We start from the raw sequence: 21492 nt of genomic DNA, 5'->3' as shown, positions 1-21492 counted from the left end.
TTATTATCTTATTACTCCAAAGGGTTGAGCTGTTGCTCACACAGTGCAAGAGAAGTGGCAAAATATTTCTCCATTAATGGGGATGGAGGGAATTAATGCACGCTTTGCCATGACAACAGACTGCAGGATAGAGTAAGCGTAAAAGGAGAGGAATATATAACTCAGAACGATGAGTGGATCAAAAGAGGAAAAAATGCTTTTATAGAAAAGATCTGTATGGGTATATGTGGACGATAAACCACATATAAATATAAACTAGGTTGATAAATACCTTCCACAAAATAATGATAATCCTTACATTTGGTATAGGCCCTTTCATGTCAGGGGGACGTCTCAAATCACTTCACAGGATTTAATTGTGAAGTGGAGTGACTGTTTATGTGTATACAAACATAGCAACCAATGAACGAATAGCCATGAAGTGAATGACCAATTTTATTTGAGGGATTGTTGGCCAGGACACGAGAGAAATTCCCTTCTCTTTTCGAATAGTGCCATGGGATCTTTAACGTCCGCTTGAACAGACAGATGGACCTGAGATTAACGCCTCATCTGAAGGACAGCAACTCGACAATGCAACACACATCCATAGCACTGCATTGAACTGTCATCTTAGACTATCTGAGTCCCAAGTCCTGACATGGGGCTTGAACCGACAACCTTCTGACTTGGAAGCGAGAGTGCTACCATTGAGCCAGGCTTACACACAAAATCACAAGTTATGCAGTGTATATCATTGCAGTTAAATATAGTCATAATCTTCCTCATTATAACATGGATTCATTTATAATTCAATCACAACACAGATTGGATTGTAGCCCCCGACCGCATAAAACAGAAAATCCCGACTGAATTCTGTCACTGCACTTCAAGTTGGAATCGAAATTGCATTGTCAAGCTTAATAACGCAAGATTTGAAGTACGACAACCCAATTTTCAAGAGCAATGGTCACCGACAGAACTGGCTCCTTCCTGCACATGTCTGCAGTGACATCACCCGTCTTGTGATTGGTGACACTACCATGTGGAAGCGCTGGCATAGACTGGATCGCTAAAAATATAGAAAATGACTAACATTTTAATTCTGTGTTCTATGATTCTATGGAAGGAGCGGGGGAGTGGAACTGATTGTGTAGCTCTTCCAAAGAGCTGGCATGATGGGCCAAATGGCCTCATTCTGTGGTGTAATATTCTATGAACGCTTAGAATACATTTTAAATAGCTGAAAAGCTTGAGATACCGCGGCCCAATTTTTTTTAAAAAAAGTTGAGGTCCAAATCTATCATGATTAAGCTGATTGATAAAATGTATTACCCACCATCATTTCAAATCAATACATCTGGGGTTTATTTTGAGGTCCTGATTCTAACTCAACACTGAATAAGTATTAATAAAATAGAACAGTACTATACAGGCCTTAATTTAGACAACCAGTTTTCACAGCAGAGTAGAGCAGCTGCTGGAAATTGCATGATTCAACTATTGAAGTGGGACACACTAAAGGGTCACCCTTTTACCTTCCTTCACCCCTCCATCAAAAATGTTTTTTTTAGAAAAAGGTTATTGCATAGAAAATAAGACCCTTAATTATGAAGGCCCTTGCTTGCATTTGTGTAGCTATGTGTTTTGTATAGTTCAAAGTATTGATTATTTTCCATATGCCATGGCTTAGTGTTGTTCATCCTCTATAAAGTTTGGACTGGTTAGGCTGATGTAGTTTAGTGGAGTTTTTTTATTCCAAATATTACATTTTAGCAAATCATTACTTCACAAGTAATTTGAGACACTGCAACAAAAAGACACCTGCATTTATATAGAGCCCTTCACACGGGTGTTGTCTTTGAAATTGCATAACTTAAAATGGTTGTCAGTTAAATCTATGATCAACTGCTCAAAGGTAAATCCGGTGTTGAGCTCCAGTCCTCCTCCTTGTCCCTTACTCAGCGTCCAACCCATCATTGTACAGTGCTCCCGAGACATTACCCTGTGTGAAGGGTGCTATGCAAGTTATTGTTCTTTTATGTTGTGTATCATAGGCGTACAATTCATGTTAATGATTACACACTTCACTTTGGGGAGCAAATGCGGAATCTCGGTATCTTCTTCAACTCCCAACTGTCCTTAAAAGCTCACATCTATGCTCAGCATTTCCTCACTTCCATAATATTGCCCATCTCTGCCACTACCTCTCCCCTTGGGCTGCCACGATCTTAATCCATGCATTTACTCCATTCAGGCTCGACTATGCCAGCACTCTGTTCACCAGACTACCCATCTCTTCTCTACACAAGCTGCAGACTATCCAGAATTCCGTACCGTGTCCTTTCCCGCACTAGGCTCCGCAAGCCTATCACCCGTACCTCGCCAGGCTCAATTGGCGTCTGATATCCTAACGGATTGTGTTCACGATCACACTTATATTTTCAAATCCTTCCACCACCAAACCACACCAATCCAGACACTCACTTCACTCAGCGGGCATCGGCCTGCTTCATGTTCCCTGCCCTACCTTGCCCCACCATCGGTGGGCACCCTCTGGAACTCCATCCTGGAGCGCCTCCAACTCCCTCATTCATCCCTTTCAAGGTCCATTTCGAGACCTTCCTCTTTGACCGTGCCTTCAGTCATTTTTATACACTCCCCGGCACCATCGGCTCCCACCCCCAGTTCAGGTACCAAGTCAGAAATGTCAAGTGCCTTGGCCTCCTGACATGAAAGGCACTATGTAAATTTATGTTGCATTATAACTCCCCTAATTACCTGTGAGTGTACTTTAATTGGGATCCACAAAACTGTTTACTGATATTCTATGTTAAGTATTTCTGCTACAATGAAGCATCTAAACTCTTTATTATCCAGGTACGTAAGAGTGTTGCAAAATAAAAGTATTAAAACATTGTTTTGTAAATATCTCTTTGGTTCCCTTTGCTTCAGTAAATGCTTCTGGAGGGCCACACATGAAGCACTCAATTGACCTTTCGCTTGCCATAGGGCTGGTAATCCATTAATAAGATTACCAAAACACTATGTCAAATGAACTGCGGTTCCTCAGCACGCATCTTTTGTGTAGTATTTTAGATGGACAAGAAGAACCTTTTGAAAGAGAAGCTTATGTAAAAGAGAACTAGTAGAAACAGGAAGCTTTACTAACCAATATGCTCCAAAATCCGCTCTCTTCATTCTTAGTCCCACCTCATTTTTTTTCCCAAGAAAGATACCTAATTCTCTTACGAATTAAACTTATAGTGGTTTCTCCAGCAGGGTATTTGATTTGTTTCTTCTCCTTGGTGCGAAATGGCAGGGAATGCTTCAGTATAAGCTATTTTGTTCACATTTATCCCTCCTCCCACCCCTTCCACCTGTTAGATTTGCTTTGGAATTAATCCAGCTTTGGCCCCGGTGCTAATCAGGAAGTATCAGTATTGGAATCCCCTCTAGTTCTTGCTTTGAGCTTCCCACATTGCCCTTAGCTTTGTTTTTGATGAAGCTTTTCTTGAAGGGTTTATGTTTAGGTTAGAGGTAATTTGTTTTGTCAAACGTCAGGCACGTTTTTAGTCTGACCCCAGTTTTTTNCCAAGAAACATACCCAATTATCTTTTGGATTAAATTCATAGCACTTTCTCCAGTAGGGTTTTGATTTGTTTCTTCAAATTAAAATTATAGGGTTGTGAGCTATTAGTGAGAATTGACTGAGGTGCGGTGGAATGCTTTAGATAGCTAGTCATGCAATGAATTACAGTGAATCATTTCATGATGTGTTGAAGAGCTTTGAGGAACTTAAACTCAACCAAGAGAGTTGGATTGTGGGGGGAAGGGGGTTGATGGAGTGAGTTGGAAAATTAGCTCAATAAACCGGGGACAATGAGTGAAATATTACCAAAGCACTATGTCAAATGAAGTGCGGTGAATAATTTTTGACCCAAAAGCGTGTTTTTTATTGATCCCGGAAGAAATGTATGCGGATAATTTTGATACGTTGAAGTGACAAATTGTCTGATTTATAAAGACTATTCCAAAGAGAAAAAGGTTTTACTTCAGGTTAATAAATAATGACATTTCATGATATTTTCAGAAAAGAACTTGGTGGTGACAATTGCAGCAAACCTTACACAGTTTGTGCCTATGGGAGAAAATTAGTACAGCTCTTTTGCTAAAGAATTCTGATGCATTAACTAATCTTATTTTTAAAATTTGCAATTATAAAACAAAATTCAACTCTCCTTCACTTTAAAGCTGCTTTGGCCTAAAATTGGTGCTGTGAGCACTCTATATATGTAATGATATATTTTATATATACTATATTATATATAATAATATATATACTAGCTGTATAATATATATATATATGTACTAGCTGTACCTGTTGCAGCTACGCTTGCAACCAGAAGATCCAATACGGGATGTAGATTGACATACAGACAGATATTTCACCTTTATAGTCATCTGGGACAACTCCTTTGGGTGGACACATTTTGGCCGTGCTGTTCTTTGAGTGGGAAACTCATTTTGGCACGCTGTTGCAGTCATTTCAGCATTGAAGTGCGGCTGCACTGTACTTTGTTCTTCAGTTTCATTTAATGGGCCTTGTCTCTTTTGTCCAGCATTTTTAATTATCCTTGAAAGGTTTGACTTTCGCTTAGGTATCTTTATAATGGTCAATATAAATACATAATTTATAATCACTGGGGCGTCCTCCCGATGTGAAAGGTGCTTTAAAAATATAATTGTGTTGTTGTTGCTGCGGCTTAACTTTATCTGTGTTCTTTATTGTTTTCACGTCACTTGGCTACGTGCGTGCTCTGACGCACGGTGCCACAGCACCTCGGTCAACTGGCGTAGCCACCTGGCGTAACTGCAGTGCGTGGGTACATATGAAGGTGTTCTGTGACACACGATGCCACAGTGCCACTTTGACTCGGCAGCCACCAGGTGTAACTGCAGCGAAAACTCAAAACTGAAATCCATTTTACGTCATAGCTCATAAACGATAGGAGATACCCGAAAACAAATATGCCCTTGTCACTCCCAGATGCAAGACCTTTCCGATGAGGTATAAATCATGTATCTACGTCAATTGGTTACTGAGATCCTTCTTGAAGCACAGGCAGACATTGTCGTTTTATGAGTGTAGAGAAGAGATAAAGATATATATTACATTTCATATATATAATACATTATAATCTCTCTCTATATGTATATTTTGGAGCTGCTCGATTACCTTCCTACAGAATTGGGAAATTGTGTAAGCGATTGAGTTTGATAGTGGCTATAGTTCATCTGGTTCAGGTCAAGGTTAATAAAGGTCATATGCATTAATTGAGTGAAGCTTGTGCTGGTAGCTTGTTTCGCTTTGCACTGAGGTCTGGTTCTGGTTAACTTTCAACTCTTGTTTTCATTACTGCTCTGCAGTACAGCACGAGGAAGCTAACTGTTTCTGATGTAATCGATCTTGTACAGTATCTTCCTTATAATCTTGCAAAGCCATCAGTTTATTTAAAAAGTTTAATAAAGCTGAAATTCTGATTTTAATATTTTCAAAACCCAAACTGAAATATTGTATTCCTACTCTGTACTTGTACCTTCTCCCTGTTTATAGGAGCTGCTTTGAAGTGTTGCTGTATTTTACGGATGATGAGCAATCTAAAGAATATTGGGAAGACTTTTTAAAATCCATTCAGGTATTTCTTTTTGGCTTCATCCCTACTGCTCATTACTCAGTTAAAATAAGCAGACTAGTTTGGTGTAATGTACTCAAATTACAGAATGATTTGGTTTATTGACAAACTAACGTCATTATAATATTTGCAGTTTACATAGCACCTTATCACATTGTCCATGCCTCGTAGTATTTCACAGGATTTATTGCAGTGAATGTGTATCTTATAGATCAACAAGATTTAGATTGAGGTAAATTTCCTTTTTCCCCCCCCCCCCAATCTTTAACAGTTGTTTTTTCTTCCTCCCAACCTTATCTTTCTCTCTCCCCTTCCCCACCCACACAGGAATGTCACAATGTCTTACAAAGTGACATAAATGCAGAATTTGACGTGCTAATCAAGATGAGTAAAAATGGGGGACCATGGCAGAATCCAGTACTACAATCCATTGTGAATCAAAAGTCAGTAACTCAGGAATCAGGTACAGTTCTTGCGTTCGTAATTGGAGTTGTGAGGATCTTCTGAATCTGTAACAGCTCCTTTTAAAAATAGTTAACAAATAATAATATAACAAATGGCATATAGGCCTTGTTGCATGCTCATGTTACTGAAAACTGCTGAATTGTCTGTCTTGAGTGATGACATTTGGCAGAATGTTAAAGTTGTAGCGGTGTCGTTCCATAGTATATCACTTTGGCTCACGCACCCCCACCCCCCCCGGACTCATTGAATCCTTACTGTAATTTAATGGATGTAGTTGATTTTAACAACAAGTACTATTGGACACGGCAATAGTCTTTGTCTCTCTTGCTACTGCAGCATAAATTAAACTGGTCTGACCTTAAACTTCATTTGTTTAAAAATGACATACCCCTCATGTTCTGTATAAATTTCTTTTACATTTGCTACAGAGATGTAAAACTTTTTCTAGTACTGCTGCAAACCCAATGACACCTCTACACATGCTAATGTGCTACAAACATTGTTCAATTTTGAAATGAGCCTTTGATCAAACTTATTATTATTGGACTGTCGATACTATGTGGTCCATTATGACATTTCGGACATGATCACCATTGAAAGGGAGTTTTTAAAAAGATCAATTTAAAATAGCGATGGTGAATAAATAGCCCAATCAATTGTTTTATTGTGATGCATTAAGTGTTTTGCATAATTGGCATTTTATATATCCTATTTACACACTAATAGTGATATTTTTAGATTGTATTTACGTTTGAATAATATGAGTGTTAATACTTTGGTAATGTATCTTTCACATTATAATAATAATAATCCTTGCATTTAATATAGCGCTTTTCACGACTTCTCAACGTCTCAAAGCACTTCACAGAATAGACTGTAAAGTGAATTGACCGTATATTTGTGGGTGAAACGCAGCAGCCAATTGTGCACAGCAGTGTCCCACAAACTGTCGTGGATTGAAAATTGCCAATTTGTTATTTTGTTTTGGAGGGATTATTATTAGGCGTATGGAGTATGGAAACTTGCCGAAGGTTTCACCCTGCCTGGAATTGAACCCAGGTGTCTTGCTTGCAAGGCAAGTGCTCTAACCACTGAGCTACAGGACTCCACATTTGCGCAGTACTAGCTGGCAGAGTGACTCATTGCACCATTACATTTGGCCAAATCCTCCTGCTCCTAAGTTATGCTGAATATTCGTATTATCATTCTTCCTATTACCAGTACTTTCCCAGATTTAACAAGTATTGATTGGACCTATAGATGGCCCCCTGCTGGCCTGCAAAGCATGTTATTTTACAAGCAAACAGTTGTGGTTATGCATCTGTACAATCCTACCCAAATGCAACCCAGCTTCTCAATTAGCCTGCGGTCAGTTTTACTAGGCTATCACAGCTGTTGCTTCGGCTGACCTGGGGATAGGTTGTTGGAGACAGGGGAGCTTGGTTAATTCCCAAATTAATGTTAAGGGATTGGTCTTGATAACCTTATCAGAGATTTGAAGAAATGACGGGGGAACTGGGATTTGAACGATCATATTGGTGAACCAACAACCTGGTGGAGCAAGCTCAGTGGCCCACTTCCATTTCTGTGTTTCTAAAATAATTGCTCACCTCCAGTCTAGTTCCGCCCACACAAAAATATTGACGAATGTTACAGGCAGAACAAGCTGGGCCTTATTTATTTGCACACAATTGGTTTTATTTTTATCAGCTGGTTCTAATTGCTAAAGATCTTTTGATGCATCTTGCTTGCATTAAACAATTAAATTGTTTTTTTCCCTATACATGAAAAATAATCCAAATTGTATTCTGAACACTACTTTAATGCCTGTTGTATTTTTAATGTGCATCTGCTTATCCATTTACAGTGACCGAATACTTGAGCTCAGAATCTCCAGTATTCCTTGAATACAGAGTGAAATACTTGATGAAGTATGAGCATATCACAGAAGCAATGACTCTGACCAAATACTGTGTGAATCATCCCCAAATTGGTGAAAACAAGTATTTTCTGCACTTGTTTTTGTCCTGGCTGTGTCGCTCGTCCCCAGAAGAAGTCTTACTGCAGGAGGTATACTACAACTTGCATTCTTATAGTACCCTTCATGCGGGGTAGCGTCCCAGAGACATAATGCACTTTTTTTAAAAAGCATTCTTTTGATAAAATGTTGCTTGTGAAATTTTACAAATGGACTGTTGTGCAATTCTTTTTGTGCTCATGTATACTTGGATCGTCGATTATTAGTCATGTATATTCCATACTGCTGTATTTACATTAAAATCTGCAGTTTAATTGGCATGTGTGGTCCCGAAGCTTCCAATAATAACAACTTGTATTTATATAGCTCTTCATGCAGGGTAGTGACTCGGACCGCTTAAAATAAAACCTAAACTTCTAAGTTCTGTTGAACCTTTTTGCCAATATAGTTACGTTTTAAGTTGAAGACAAAATTCTAGGTAAGTGGTGACTGGGCGAGAGCAGAAACGGTTAGAATGGAAGCACTGGAACTTAGGAACGGGAGTAGGCCATTCAGCCCGTTGAGCTTCCAATTCAAATTTCCCGCTTTCTCCCCATATCCCTTAATACCCTGACCTACCAAAAATCTACCAACCTCACTCTTGAAATTGTGGATGAATTCAGCATCCACGGCTTTGTGGAGGAGAGAATTCCAGATTTCTACCACCCTTTGAGTGAAAAATGTTTCCTGATTTCACTCTTAAATGACCTGGTTCTAATTTTAAGATGATACCCCCTTGTTTTGGATTCCCCACCAGAGGAAATAGCTTCTCTGTATCTACCCTATCAAATCCCTTTATCATCTTAAATACTTCAATCAAAATGCCCCTCAACCTTCTAAACTCAAACCATTTTTACTTAGCCTTTTCTCGTAACTTAACCCTTTTAAGCCTGGTAACATTCTGGTGAATCTGGCTGCACCCCCTCCAGGGCTGATATATCTTTCCTGAAGTGTGGTGCACAAAACTGAACACAGTCTCCAGATGGGGTCTGACTGACGCTCTATGCAGCTGAAGCTTCATTTCTTGTCCTTTGTAATCCAGGCCCCTTGAGATAAAGGACAACATTCCATTTGCCTTTTTGATTACTTTTTGCCCTGAAAACTAGTCTTTAGTGATTTGTGGATATGAACACCCAAATCTCTTTGCTTATCCACTGTTCTTAATTTCTCCCCATTAAAAAAATTCTGCTTTATCTTCATCTTTTTCGGTCCATACTGGATGACCTCGCACTTCCCTACATTGAACTCCATCTGCCACAGCTTTGCCCACTCACTTAATCTGTCTAAGTCCCTTTGTAACTTCCTACTCCCATCTACACAATTTACTGAGCCTCCTAGCTTAGTGTTGTCTGCAAACTTGGATATAAAACTTTCTATTCCTTCATCCAAGTCAATATGGCGAATAGCTGGGGTCCCAGTACAGACCCTTAGTGGACACCAGTTGTCACGTCCCGCCAATCAGGGAATGTTCCCTTTATACCTACTCTCTTGTTTCCTGCCTCCCAACCAATTATCAAGCCGCATCACAAGGTTACCTCCGAATCCATGCGCTTCTATTTTCGCTAAAAATCTTTTGTGTGGAACCTTATCAAATGCTTTCTGAAAGTCCATATAAACGACATTCATAGACAATCTTATCCACCATTTTAGTGACGTCCTCAAAAAATTCAACTAGATTAGTCAGACATGACCTACCCTTCACAAACCCATGCTGACTCTCTGACTGGCTCATACCTGTCCCAAGTGTTCAGTCACTCTGTCCCTGATGATGGATTCCCATATTAACTTTTCCATTGACTAACTTTTTTTTTTAAGTTGAAAAAATTTATAATGTTCAGGGAAATGACCGAATTGGTGAACCTGGTTTGACTTCTTCCTTTATTTCATGGCAGATTGCACGGATTGACTGCAAGGAAGCATTGGATGTTATTTGTAGATTAGATTCAGAAGAGCAGGTGGAATTATCTTGGATCCTATGTGTCGCATTTCTTACTCAACAGCTACGGAACGGAGATGTGTATTGCACCAGGTGAATGCTTATTTTCAAAATAAAATTGTGTTCTGTGGTTGTGCTCTACCTGTTCTTTGCTGTTTCCCACAACATCTTTGAGGTGGGAGTACCGTTTTTATGATGCTACCCGAGAACTTAAAATACCTTCTTTAGATTCTTCACCAAGTTATGTAATGGATGTTAAATTTTAACACCTTGCCAAACCAGCTTTTGTACTCAAGGGTCCTGGCAGATTCAGAGAAATTCCTCTTTGAGCTCGAAGAAGCTTTGTGAGCTTTCTGTTCAACGCGTGCACACTGATGCTTGAACAAACACTAGAGTAACAGCTCCTCCCAATTTCAGCAGTGCATGTGTTCAAGTAATTAATGTTATACAATTGATATGCTATGTCTTTAGGCTTCTTTTGAACGAATCAACCTGCTTTTGCTTCTAGATTTTTCTTTTGCTATTTGTTAGAGAAAGGCTTGAGAAAAAAGTGATTTGAATTTTTAAAAAGTTGTAATAATTTTGTGTGCCACACAAGTAAAATATTCAGAAAACATGTTGACAATAATGTAGGCATTTTATAAAGGAGTTAGTCTTGTTTTTCTCATTTTCTACCCACCCCCTTCTTTCCCACCTCAGTTCTGATGCACGTTAATCTGTTAATTTGTTAAAACTTTATTCTAGGCTGGTGAACTAATAGTGTCTACAAGGAGTTAAATAATTCACCAGCTGTGCCCAAAAGGTGTCTCAGTAACCTGTTTTGCAAAGTGTTTCTTGACTGTTGGTTTGCACAATATGTTCCACTATATTTGGAGAAAAGTGATAACAATGAATGGTTTCAGAAAATATCTAATTGTGGTAAAGGTATTTATCTCAAATAAAATTTTTCTTAACCGCCTATTTTTGGTGTAACTTGAAGGTAAATTGTACGGCAGCTTGTTTGTCAGTCTAGAGACACAAAAAGTTGAGAATTAATTATCTGCCACAACACTTCATGTGATATAATATAATTATCCTCCAATGATTTTCTGTCAGAGCTGTGTTTTTAATATGCTCAAATTGACTCATTTTAATTTTGCTCAGGGAGTTGATATTGGTCTGGAGCAAGCTGCAGCTGAAAATTGATTCATCCAAGCAACACTTTCTGGAGAAGTGCCACCACCTTTTGCTGACATCCAAGAATGTTAATCATATCTTCCTCTTCATCAGGGTTATTCAGAACGAGGTATGGCACAATAGTTATAAATGGATATTTTTGTATTTAATACCCATTGCTCAAGTTTGGGAATGGGCATGCTTTCATAATAATAATCCTGGCATATCAAATATTATAATACCCAAAGTTCACAAAGTTTGCTTTTCGGGGTAGATTTCTGTCCTTCTAAAGCTTCCAACCAGAAGGCTTAATTCAGATGTTCTAATTTATTAAAGGACAGAAACAAATATTTGTGTGACATAACCTCACAGGAAAGTGTAAGCTGTGTACAGAGGAATGCTCTTATAACATTCTATATTCTAACCCGGGTTAGCTTTTTGCCCAAATGGGTTGTGGACCCTGACATTTACTTCATAATAATCCTTGTATTTGATTTATCACATTATTGAGACATCTCAAAGCGGTTCACAGAATATACTGTGAAGTGAATTGACTGAATACTTTGTGGGCAAAACTTGCCTGAAAGTTCAAAACCACGTAAGGAAAGTCCATGTTTGCTGATCGTGCAGTGATGACTGCTGATTGCACTCCGTTTGAGCTTTGTGCACATTAGCTACCATTTTAGTGGGGCTCTTGCTTCTCTCTCCTTCCCCTTTTCTCTATTAACTGGCTTTAAATGTAATTGGTATTAAATTTAAGATTATTGCAAACCTGCGGTTAAATGCAATATTTTGCTTGTTTTATCCTTACAGATTGGAGTTGAAGGCTTGCAATTTTGTGTAGAACTGTGTGCACGTGCCCTAAGAATGGACTACCAAGATGAACCAAATACTAAAACTTTAGTCTGTAAAACTCTCTCTTATCTGTTGCCAAATGACTTGGACTTCTGCAGAGCCTGCACTCTTACAGTTTTTTTCTTTGAGCGTACACTAGAGTCTTTTAATGCAGTTGAAAACCTGTATAGTCAGCCAGATGAGCTGCGAACTGAAGATGAAAATTCAGTTCCAAGTTTTCTTCGCTGTGAACTACTGCTTGTGCTGAAAACTACCTGGCATTTTGATCCTGAGTTTTGGGACTGGAGAATTCTGAAGAAAAACTGTCTTGCATTAATGAGTGGCAAGTTGACCCCACCGCAGTCTTCTGAAGATGGTCTGGTTGTGAAAGATCTGAATTGCACGGAGGCTAACGGTAAGACCAAATCCAGGACTAAAGAAAAACTCTGTAAGAAACTGCAGCCAAGTCAAGGAATATCCAAGGCAGATGGTCATATTACTCCGATGCATCGCTGTGTGTTGTGTAAAAAGGAATTCCTTGGTGGGCACATTGTACGTCACGCCCAAGTTCATCAGCAAAGGGGTGCCTTCACTTGCCTGATCTGTGCGCGGAAGTTCAGATTGAAGGGGCAGATGTTGAAACATTTAAAAACTCACGTGATGAAAGTCCGAAAACAGGAACTTGCAGCTCACACGGATACTCAAAAAGAATCGTGCAATGTTACCGATGGATTACAGGAAGCTTGCACTCACATCAATGGAATCCTTGATGGCGGCAATGAAAACAAAAATGCTTTACCTGTATCTGCCAGTGGAGATGAAGAGATTGACTGCAAAAAGCTAACAGGGGATGAAGCGGATAGGGGTAGCGTTGGGGATGCTCCTGCTGAACCACAGTGCTCTCCTGCTTCAGATGGAGTTCAGAGTGAGCCTTCTAAAACTCAGGAGGGTTCTAGCAAAGAGGCTGATGCTCAAGCGGATAATGGCGCTGCGGCCGGACCCGCTGCGGCCGGACCCGCTGCGGCCGGACCCGCTGCGGCCGGTCCCGCTGCGGCCGGTCCCGCTGCGGCCGGTCCCGCTGCGGCCGGTCCCGCTGCGGCCGGGCCCGCTGCGGCCGGGCCCGCTGCGGCCGGGCCCGCTGCGGCCGGGCCCGCTGCGGCCGGGCCCGCTGCGGCCGGGCCCGTAGTGGATGGTCCTGTAGCGGATGGTCCAGTTGCAGCCGATCAACTTGCGGTCGGTCCCGCTGCAGTTGGTCCAGTTCCTGATGAGAAGTCTAGCTCAGATCTGGGTGCTGTACTGATCAAAAAGAAACGTAGAAATCGTGTTGTAAAGCAGAGTTCACCAGACCATAAACAAAACGGAGCTTTGTGCGCACAAGAGGAGGTGCAACAAGACAGTTCTGCTTTCAAAGGAAAAGCGGCTGATGTTTTAGGAAATGAAGGCTCTCTTTCTTGTCCAGGTCACGGCTGTTCAAAAGTCTTCACCAAGATACAGTTTCTGACTAAGCATGCGAGGAAAGTCCACTCTGCTGATGAAAATGTGCAAGATTACCTAATGAAGTGGTATAAGGGCAAGTGCCGTTATTGCCAAAGAAAATTCATGTATTCCCAGCATTTAATTGACCACCTAAAGAAGCATGTATACCCTAAATTGTACTTCTGTTTACAGTATAGCTGTAACCAGAGGTTTAAATCTGCTTCTGAACTTCTCACTCACACAAAGGGTCATGAGGTTTTCCAAGCACAGTGCAGCTTTCGTGACTGTGACAAAGTGTTTGATAAACTTGATGTGCTTTACGAACATGAGGCCCAGCACTACATCAGCCGAAAACCTATCTGCTTCGCTGACTGTGATAAAAGAAACTTTCAGGCAAACAATGAAGCAAGCCCCAAACTGAAGGCAAATGACGATAAACGCTTAATAAGTGAACAAAACCCTGTGGAATTGCTAGTTCCGTCATGGAAGTCACGAAAAGACTTTTCAGAACCAAAGACGTACCTTCATAGTATGGTGAGCAAGCAGAGTGCAAATGGCACATTAAGTGATCCTTCACCAGTTTCCATTGAATTGGATCAGAAAAGCTCCACCGTCGAATCTGACAGCACAAATTGTGGTATTAATAATGAACAAATAGTAAATGGACACAGTGAATTGAAAGAACCTTCATGTGATTCGAATACGGATTCATTTTACTCAGGTGATGTGTCAAGAGATGGCAATGCTGATTCCAATAAGCCCAGTCTTTCAACAGATGTTTTGAGAGAAGTGCTTACCTCGGCAGTGTTGCACAATAGTGTTCCAAAAGGCGCTTTAAGGGAAGAAGCCACAACGGCGTCACAGCAAGATAATGTCCCTGCAGCTTTGCAGTCCTCCACTAACCGAGAACAGAATGCTGGTGTGAGGAAACGGAAGGATTCAGGCGCACAACCAAAATACTGTAGACCACAGCCACCAAGCTACCTAGATGAACGGTACATTAGCATGCCAAAGCGTCGGAAATTATCCACTGATTCAAGTCATCCCCCCAGTTCCCAAGAGAATACAGTTAACATGAACACTGAACGACACATATGTCGCAAATGTTTCATGATTTTCAACAGCACAGAAGCGTTAGAAAGACACAACTCCTTGAAAAACTGCAGACCACTCTTTGTTATGGAATCAGATGGCGATGAGAGTAAGTGCCATGATTAAATTTATATTTTAAGATGAATCTAAGGGCTTTCCTCCCCCACCCCCTCCTTTGTATGATTTACAGTGACTGCGAAAATGAGCTACTTCTGGTTTTAGTGCAAAATGTGAATCAAAAACTGCACTTTGGTTATTTTGTTTTTAATTGGCGATACAGGTAGTTATGGTGCTGTTTTCCTTATTACACTTTTAAAAAGTAACATGCTGAAATAGGTGGTCCTTTTAAATTTGAGATTGACTTTTGCATATTCATGATTTTATTGAAAAGAAAACTCCCATAACACACAGCTTATAAAGGCTCTTTTAAAAAAAATTTGACTGAAGATTGGACCAGATTGGTCAACTTTTCATATGGATTCATTTTCTTTGATTGCCAGGTAAATGTTATAGTTGTTTAGCTACAATACGTGAACAAAGTCCAAATGGACTTTTTTTTTAAAAAAGGGTAGTTTCCTGTTCAATAGTAAACTGTCATTTTTTTTAAATCAAAAAACTGAATTAACTGTAGTCCAATTTCTTTTCCAGGTGACTAGGAAAGCCATGCGAGAATGACCATTATGAAGCATCAGTTCATTTGGTTTCCATTTTATTCAATGTACATGTCTAGAGTTCATCCCAACTTAATCAAGTGCCATGTGAGGTCTACAGGCTCAAAGGAAAAGGGCAATTGGAAGATGGAGTATAAAAGATGCATGTGTTTGAGGCGATCACCAAATTAAAATCAGCAGCAATTTAATTCGGAGAGTGAAGCTAACTTGAAGAGTTGCAAGAAGTGTGTTAAATCCGTGATGCATTATAGAAATGGATGTGAAGCTTAGACGCGTAACCTTCCTAAGTGAATGGATTCTTATCAGTCTTGCCATGCAACACTAGCAAATGTGTGGTACAATTTTTTATTTTTGCAGTAAAGAAATAATGTCCATAGCATTAATAAAAAGCACCAGTTGGCTTGTAATGTTATAACATAAGCACTGTTAATAATCCTAGGGTGCAGTGAATCCAAGCTAGTTAAATACTGCTACTGACTAATAAGGGAGTGTCATATATGTCTGGTCATCTTCCAAAACGACACTGCATGTTGAATGGTTCATGCTTGTGCTGGCGTGAGGAAAGATGAACAAAAAGTTCAGAATTGATTAGGGGAACGACCATCAAGTCCTTTTTCTTCCTGGGTATCCTATAGGTGCTGTATCCCCCTGTTCTGATATTCATAGGATATTGACTATCTTGTATGTATATGCTACAACAATTTCTATAAGGCTGTATTTATTCACTATAAAACTAATGGTGGCCACACAGCTCACCAGTAAGAGCTACTGGCGAGTTTCATGGCACTTGTCCAGCAGGACTGCCTACCCATTACGGCTTTGGCTTGCAGGGTTGATGACATGTCAGTTATAAAACTACTGGACTTTGGCTCCCAGCATTTTAATGTTCAATTTTAATACCATTTTGTATGGCGTTCAGTAGAACATGCACCTCAGTGTAACTTGCAAAGGTCTTGCTTCCAATAGACTTATATTGAGGATGGAGTCATTGAGGATGAAAATTTGTTGATGAAAAAAATTCAAAAGCCCTTCTGCATTAAAATGCCTCTTAAAGGGGCTTATCAAATCTGAGCATTTTGTTCATCTTTACAAAGACTTCTGAAGTTCATACAACAGACCAATCGTTTGTTCAAGAAATTGGGGACCTTTAATTTCCAATTGACTTTGCAGAAATTCATCACACATTAAAGATGATGAATGAACAGTCACAGTCAGAAGTTCCACGATCTCTCTCTAAATTTGGAAATGTGACCACTCTGAAAATGCTACAGAAATGAAAGTTGGGGGAGGCGGAGAAGAAAGCATAAACTACTGTCAAGCCAAAATAATGGTGTTCATACTCCAGCACATTGCAAGGATTGTTAGAAAAGCAATAATGAAACATGCATTGGTTATATGCAAAAATCAAGTTTCTTTGATTTACACAGAATACTCACTTCTTTGGGCAACAAACCTTCTGCTCAAATGCCTTATATTGAGTGCAGGGATACGCTTTAGCTGCTAAAGAGTGCAGGATTTTATTTTTAAGTTGTCCATCAGAAACTTGATTGTTTTACTATTCATTGTGTAGTGGTCTCTGGTAATCTGCAAGTTTATCAGTGGAAATATCCTTTAAGGAGTTCACTACCAAGTGTTAGTGGATTTGTGGTTTTGCGTCGCATTGAGATATTGGTATTCCAAAAGAAAAAGCTTATATTGTGGGAAAGAGATTAATGGACTATTCTCTTAAAAATGATGAAATGCACAACTTTTCACAATGTTGATTGACACCATTTGATTCAGGGATCAATCTGTGAGAGTAGGGAGGAATAAATGCACTTGCTTGTCAACATTTTGCTGTCGAAGATGGTGTAAGTTGCTGTATGTGCAAAGCAACAATGCAAGTTAGGTGTTCCACTCATGAAGTAATTAAATCTCAGCGGATTTCATGATTTGAGTTCAATACCTGATGATTTCAGTGTAAAACATAAAGGTTGAACTTGTGCATTACTGAATGTCATCATTTTGCTTTTGGTTTGCCTACTGACTGGGGAAGTCAAAATGGTTTGCTCTATATTTTTTTCCCTGAACCGGATGAACCTGTGACCACGAATGTTCAAAGCTGTATCAGGTCACTTGGAAAGTTTCCGCATTACTCCAGTGAGGTAGCTAGAACCAGCACAGACACAATGGGATTCCTGGCCCCCTTACGTACTGTAAACTTTCTATGATTCTGTGACTGGCTAACCTGAGAGTAGATTTTATTCTTCAGTACCTAGGCATACATCAGTATTCCAGCACCGCAATGCAATTTTTTTTTAAATGGCAACTGTGGTTGCATTTGGTCGTGGTAAATGTTTTTTTTTTGCATTCTTCTTAAGCAGTGTAACTGATCTTAGAAACTGCATTCCTTTTAGAACTTAGATAGGATTGTAACACCTTTCTCCATCCTTGCTTCATGATCTCTGAGACACTATTGCCTGCAGTATGAGTACAATTTGCAATGTTAGAAACTTAGAGCATAATATCAACGGGGAGAAGAAGGGCAGAGAGGTGACTGAGAATTTAAATAGATCGAGAATCTCAAGTAGCCAGTGGTACAGGTACAAGTCTGTATGATGGGCCTCTGCTAGACTTCGCTTAACACTTTCACCTTAACATACAACTTGCCTGATTGAAATTGTAAGTTTTCATAAGGTGAACATTTAGTTATCACATGAATTTAGTACAAATCCTACTTGTCCGTCCTCCTCACACTCTTTACCGTATTTTCCTTCCCATTCAGTTATTTTTCTTTTCGTTTTCACTCTAGCTTTTCTTGATATTTTAGCAGATAGATTCCTTCTCTACTAATCTATTCACTGCCTCCCCCAGTTGGGTTGACTATCTAATCAGGGCAAGTAAAGGAGGTGAATTTTGTAATAGCCCAATTAACCTTGGTATTTGTGTGGAGATATAAAGATGGTTGCAATAAGGTAACTGTACATACTGCATTGAGAATCTCAATTTCTGTTGCTTCATTGATATCAACGAGCTGCTATGACTGGATTAAGGCCCCATACCCACTCTAGTGAGGTTGACCTGAAATTTGTATCTTTGTTCCAAAACCTGAAATCGATGTACCTTAGTTTCACAGGTTGAGGCCCACGCCATGTCAGGAGCACGTCTGAAATAGTAATGCAATCTACGATCTACAACTCCATGTCTCCTGCTATCTCACCTGAAAGTCTGCCTCACAGATTAAGGGTAATAAATTACCAATGCTGTGAAGTTTTATCAACTTCTGACCTTTTAACTTACAGTTTTAAGCAGAAAAGAATCTCATTGGTACACATTGTAAAGATTGCTACTGTGAGCGGCTAAAGGAATTTTCATCAACTAGTCATTATTCCTGGAAGTTATTCTAGATTTTCGGGTACATTTGCCTATAATGTATATTTACAGGGTAATTTAATAAGCCTGTAGACAAATAGATTGTTTGCACCTCAAGCCCCACATTTTCTCTGTTCCCCAATATATTGACTTGTAGTTCCAACTTTAAAATCGTAGTCCTCACACTGTCTCCCTTCTCCCTCACTCCTTTAGCCTTCGGTCCCCATCCACTGGGCTCCATAACATTGTGCCTTTTGCATGAACCTTGCACGCAATATCCATTTAGGAAACGGCAAGCTTTCCGACACACGTTTCCCCCTCCCCGTCCCCAATCTTTCTGGAACTCTTTCCTAAGATCCCTTCTGGCTTCAAAATCCTCTAATAAGCCTAGTTTAACCATGCTTTTAATCATCTCCTTCCTGCCTTTCTTCCCCCTCCTTCCCTTTGCATGTAAATTGCAAATTGTTTTCCATATGGAGGGAGAGAGCTCACACTCCCTTTGTATATTTGGAGGAGAGTTCAAGGGATTCAACTGTGATGAAACTTGAGCAATAAATTTCATTCGAGTCTTATCACTGAAGAAGTTTAGATAGTTTTTAGCAGGAAAGTTCAAACGGTCACAGACTGGAAGCAAGGTTGGACCTAGTGAAGCAGTAAGTAGTAACAGGTGGAAGGACCCACTAATGTGATTGAGGCCCATATTTTGAATAATGTCACTTAAGACCATCCAAAAGTGTGAACCAAGGTTCTGTGAATTTTAGGGGCCTTTTCCCACTATTGCTATTCATGGAGAGTAGTTTTGCTGCTGTTTTNCTGACAATAATCAGTTAAACAGTAAAGATGTTTCAAGTGCCAGTTTTACCTTTGATAGTTTTTAATAAAGGAATACAGTACAGAGTAGTGCACTAAAATGCAATGTAATGAATAGTGGTGTTACACCACTTAAAATAATTATGTAGCTCATGAATTGAATTTGCAACTGCTGTAAATAACGTAAACATCAGGATTTTTTAAAAAAGTATTGTGATTTGACAGCTTTATTGTAAGTGTAAAAAATCTCTACAAATTGGGCCATTCAAGAGGAAGTATAAATTATGAAGAAGTCTTCCAAAAAAAGATGGTTTCCAGGCAGATTTCTGGGTACAGTTAACTTTGGAAGAATGCAACAAAAACCTGGATCATGAGATTAAAAGATTTTTCCTTGGATTCAATCAATTTATTTCTCCAATTTAAGGCGCTTCTGAGGTGCAGTCATTCTCAGGTCCTTTTTCTGGGATTTTTTATAACGCACGCATTGATTTCTTCATTAATCCTACAAAAACTTGAGATTAAGCCCCTCATTTAAAGAACTGATTTATTTATTTTCTTTATATAAAGGCACTGACAAGTAAGGGAGGAAAGCCTTATGTGGCACCAATGTTTTTTTTCTTATTTTTAAACTGATACTTGGAAAAGATTTCCACAAAAGATTAAATACACTTTGAAATATTAACTTTTGCACTTTTCTCTATTGATTATTTGTAATGGAACTATTTAAAATTTGATTATTCCTGGTTTAGCAAGTTCCACATTTTGTGCTTCCTTGTTGAACATTTGTACATTACTCTACTTTGTGCTTGTTAATATGAAGCTCGAGCTGAGCCATAATTTGAACTGCAGTCGTCCTGGCAGATATGGCCTAGAACCTTTTAATAATTTGCAGTTCCCAAAAACCTGGTTTGAAAATTAGTTTTTTGTACTTTGCCTGAATTTGATTAAAAGTCACTGTTGTCTCTTTGTTCTCCTTATTGTTTGAAGTGTTTTCCCACCCACTGTTTCAATATTTACTCCCAGCAAAATTGCAAAATGCAGTAGAAAGGAAATTAGTACAGTAATACTCGCATAAGTCTGATCTGTATAAATCATATAATCGCATAAGTCGTACATCTGTCCAAGTCTTGTTCAAGAGTTTATATTCTATGCAAGTTTGACATAACTCATACTTTGCATAAGTTCTTATTAAATGTTTGGTCCCAACTGATATGACTTCCGTGAGGTTTACTGTACATACATACTCTGGACTTTCATATTCTGCAAATTAATCTACGGTTTTGGATGATTTGATAGGGATCTTGAAGGAGCTTCAGATGGAAGAAGCCCATTTGCTTAATTTGGTTGCATCCTTCCACAATATCCATCCTATTGTCTTGCTGAGCTGGTTAAATTGAGTTCAGCGTCCTGGCTTCTATATCCTTCCTGGTTACCCATTGCAGCTATTTATTGTTTTAAAGAAATGCTGTTTCCATTTCTCTTTCCTCCCTCCTCCCTACCCACCCCTCCTCCCCCCCCCCCCCCCCCCACCCCCAAAGTTTTCGCAACAACTTCTGAAGAGACAGGACAGGCAACCTAGCTCCAGTCTTCTCCCACGTACTGTGAGTGGACTGCAGATGCTGCGAACGGATAGTGGTTCTTGGTCTGTTCCATGTCCCCCCCCCACTCTGCCCATCCCAACATCGATGGTCGGGCTTTCTACACCCACCCTTTGAAACTCCGTCCCACAGTCCCCTTAATCTAGCTAAGTTATATGACCCTGTGACTAATGGCTTTAACTATTTGCTAACATTTTGTTTAGGGTCAGGCGCAAAGTAATTCAATAAAAAAAATTAAAAACCTCCACCCTTTGAGTTGCAAAATCTTCCCCACCTAACAGGCGTCTTTATATCTATTTCTCCTTTCCTTTTCAGAACGTAAACCTCATTAAACCTTTCAAATTTATTGTCCTGGACTAACGGGCCTGTTTTTATGAATGGAGAAATGCCTTAAAACAGTTGCTGGAAGCAG

The 21492-nt window shown here is 39.5% G+C and overlaps 1 protein-coding gene across 1 annotated transcript in view; it reads left to right on the top strand.

Moving 5' to 3' along the window:
- Positions 1 to 20636, top strand: part of znf654 (zinc finger protein 654) — a 29179-nt gene extending 8543 nt beyond the window's left edge. The window contains exons 3-9 of the mRNA XM_042334029.1: positions 5597 to 5678; positions 6003 to 6138; positions 8008 to 8210; positions 10050 to 10186; positions 11237 to 11378; positions 12062 to 14759; positions 15299 to 20636. Coding sequence (XP_042189963.1) covers positions 5597 to 5678; positions 6003 to 6138; positions 8008 to 8210; positions 10050 to 10186; positions 11237 to 11378; positions 12062 to 14759; positions 15299 to 15306 — 3406 coding nt within the window. The 3' untranslated portion in view covers positions 15307 to 20636. The remainder of the gene's footprint in view (positions 1 to 5596; positions 5679 to 6002; positions 6139 to 8007; positions 8211 to 10049; positions 10187 to 11236; positions 11379 to 12061; positions 14760 to 15298) is intronic.
- Positions 20637 to 21492: the final 856 nt, after the last annotated feature.

Source organism: Callorhinchus milii, unplaced genomic scaffold, assembly GCF_018977255.1.
Source record: "Callorhinchus milii isolate IMCB2004 unplaced genomic scaffold, IMCB_Cmil_1.0 Scaffold4, whole genome shotgun sequence".
Lineage (NCBI taxonomy): Eukaryota > Metazoa > Chordata > Chondrichthyes > Chimaeriformes > Callorhinchidae > Callorhinchus > Callorhinchus milii.
The sequence above is the reverse complement of the archived record's forward strand: the minus strand, read 5'-3'. Positions and strand labels throughout refer to the sequence as shown.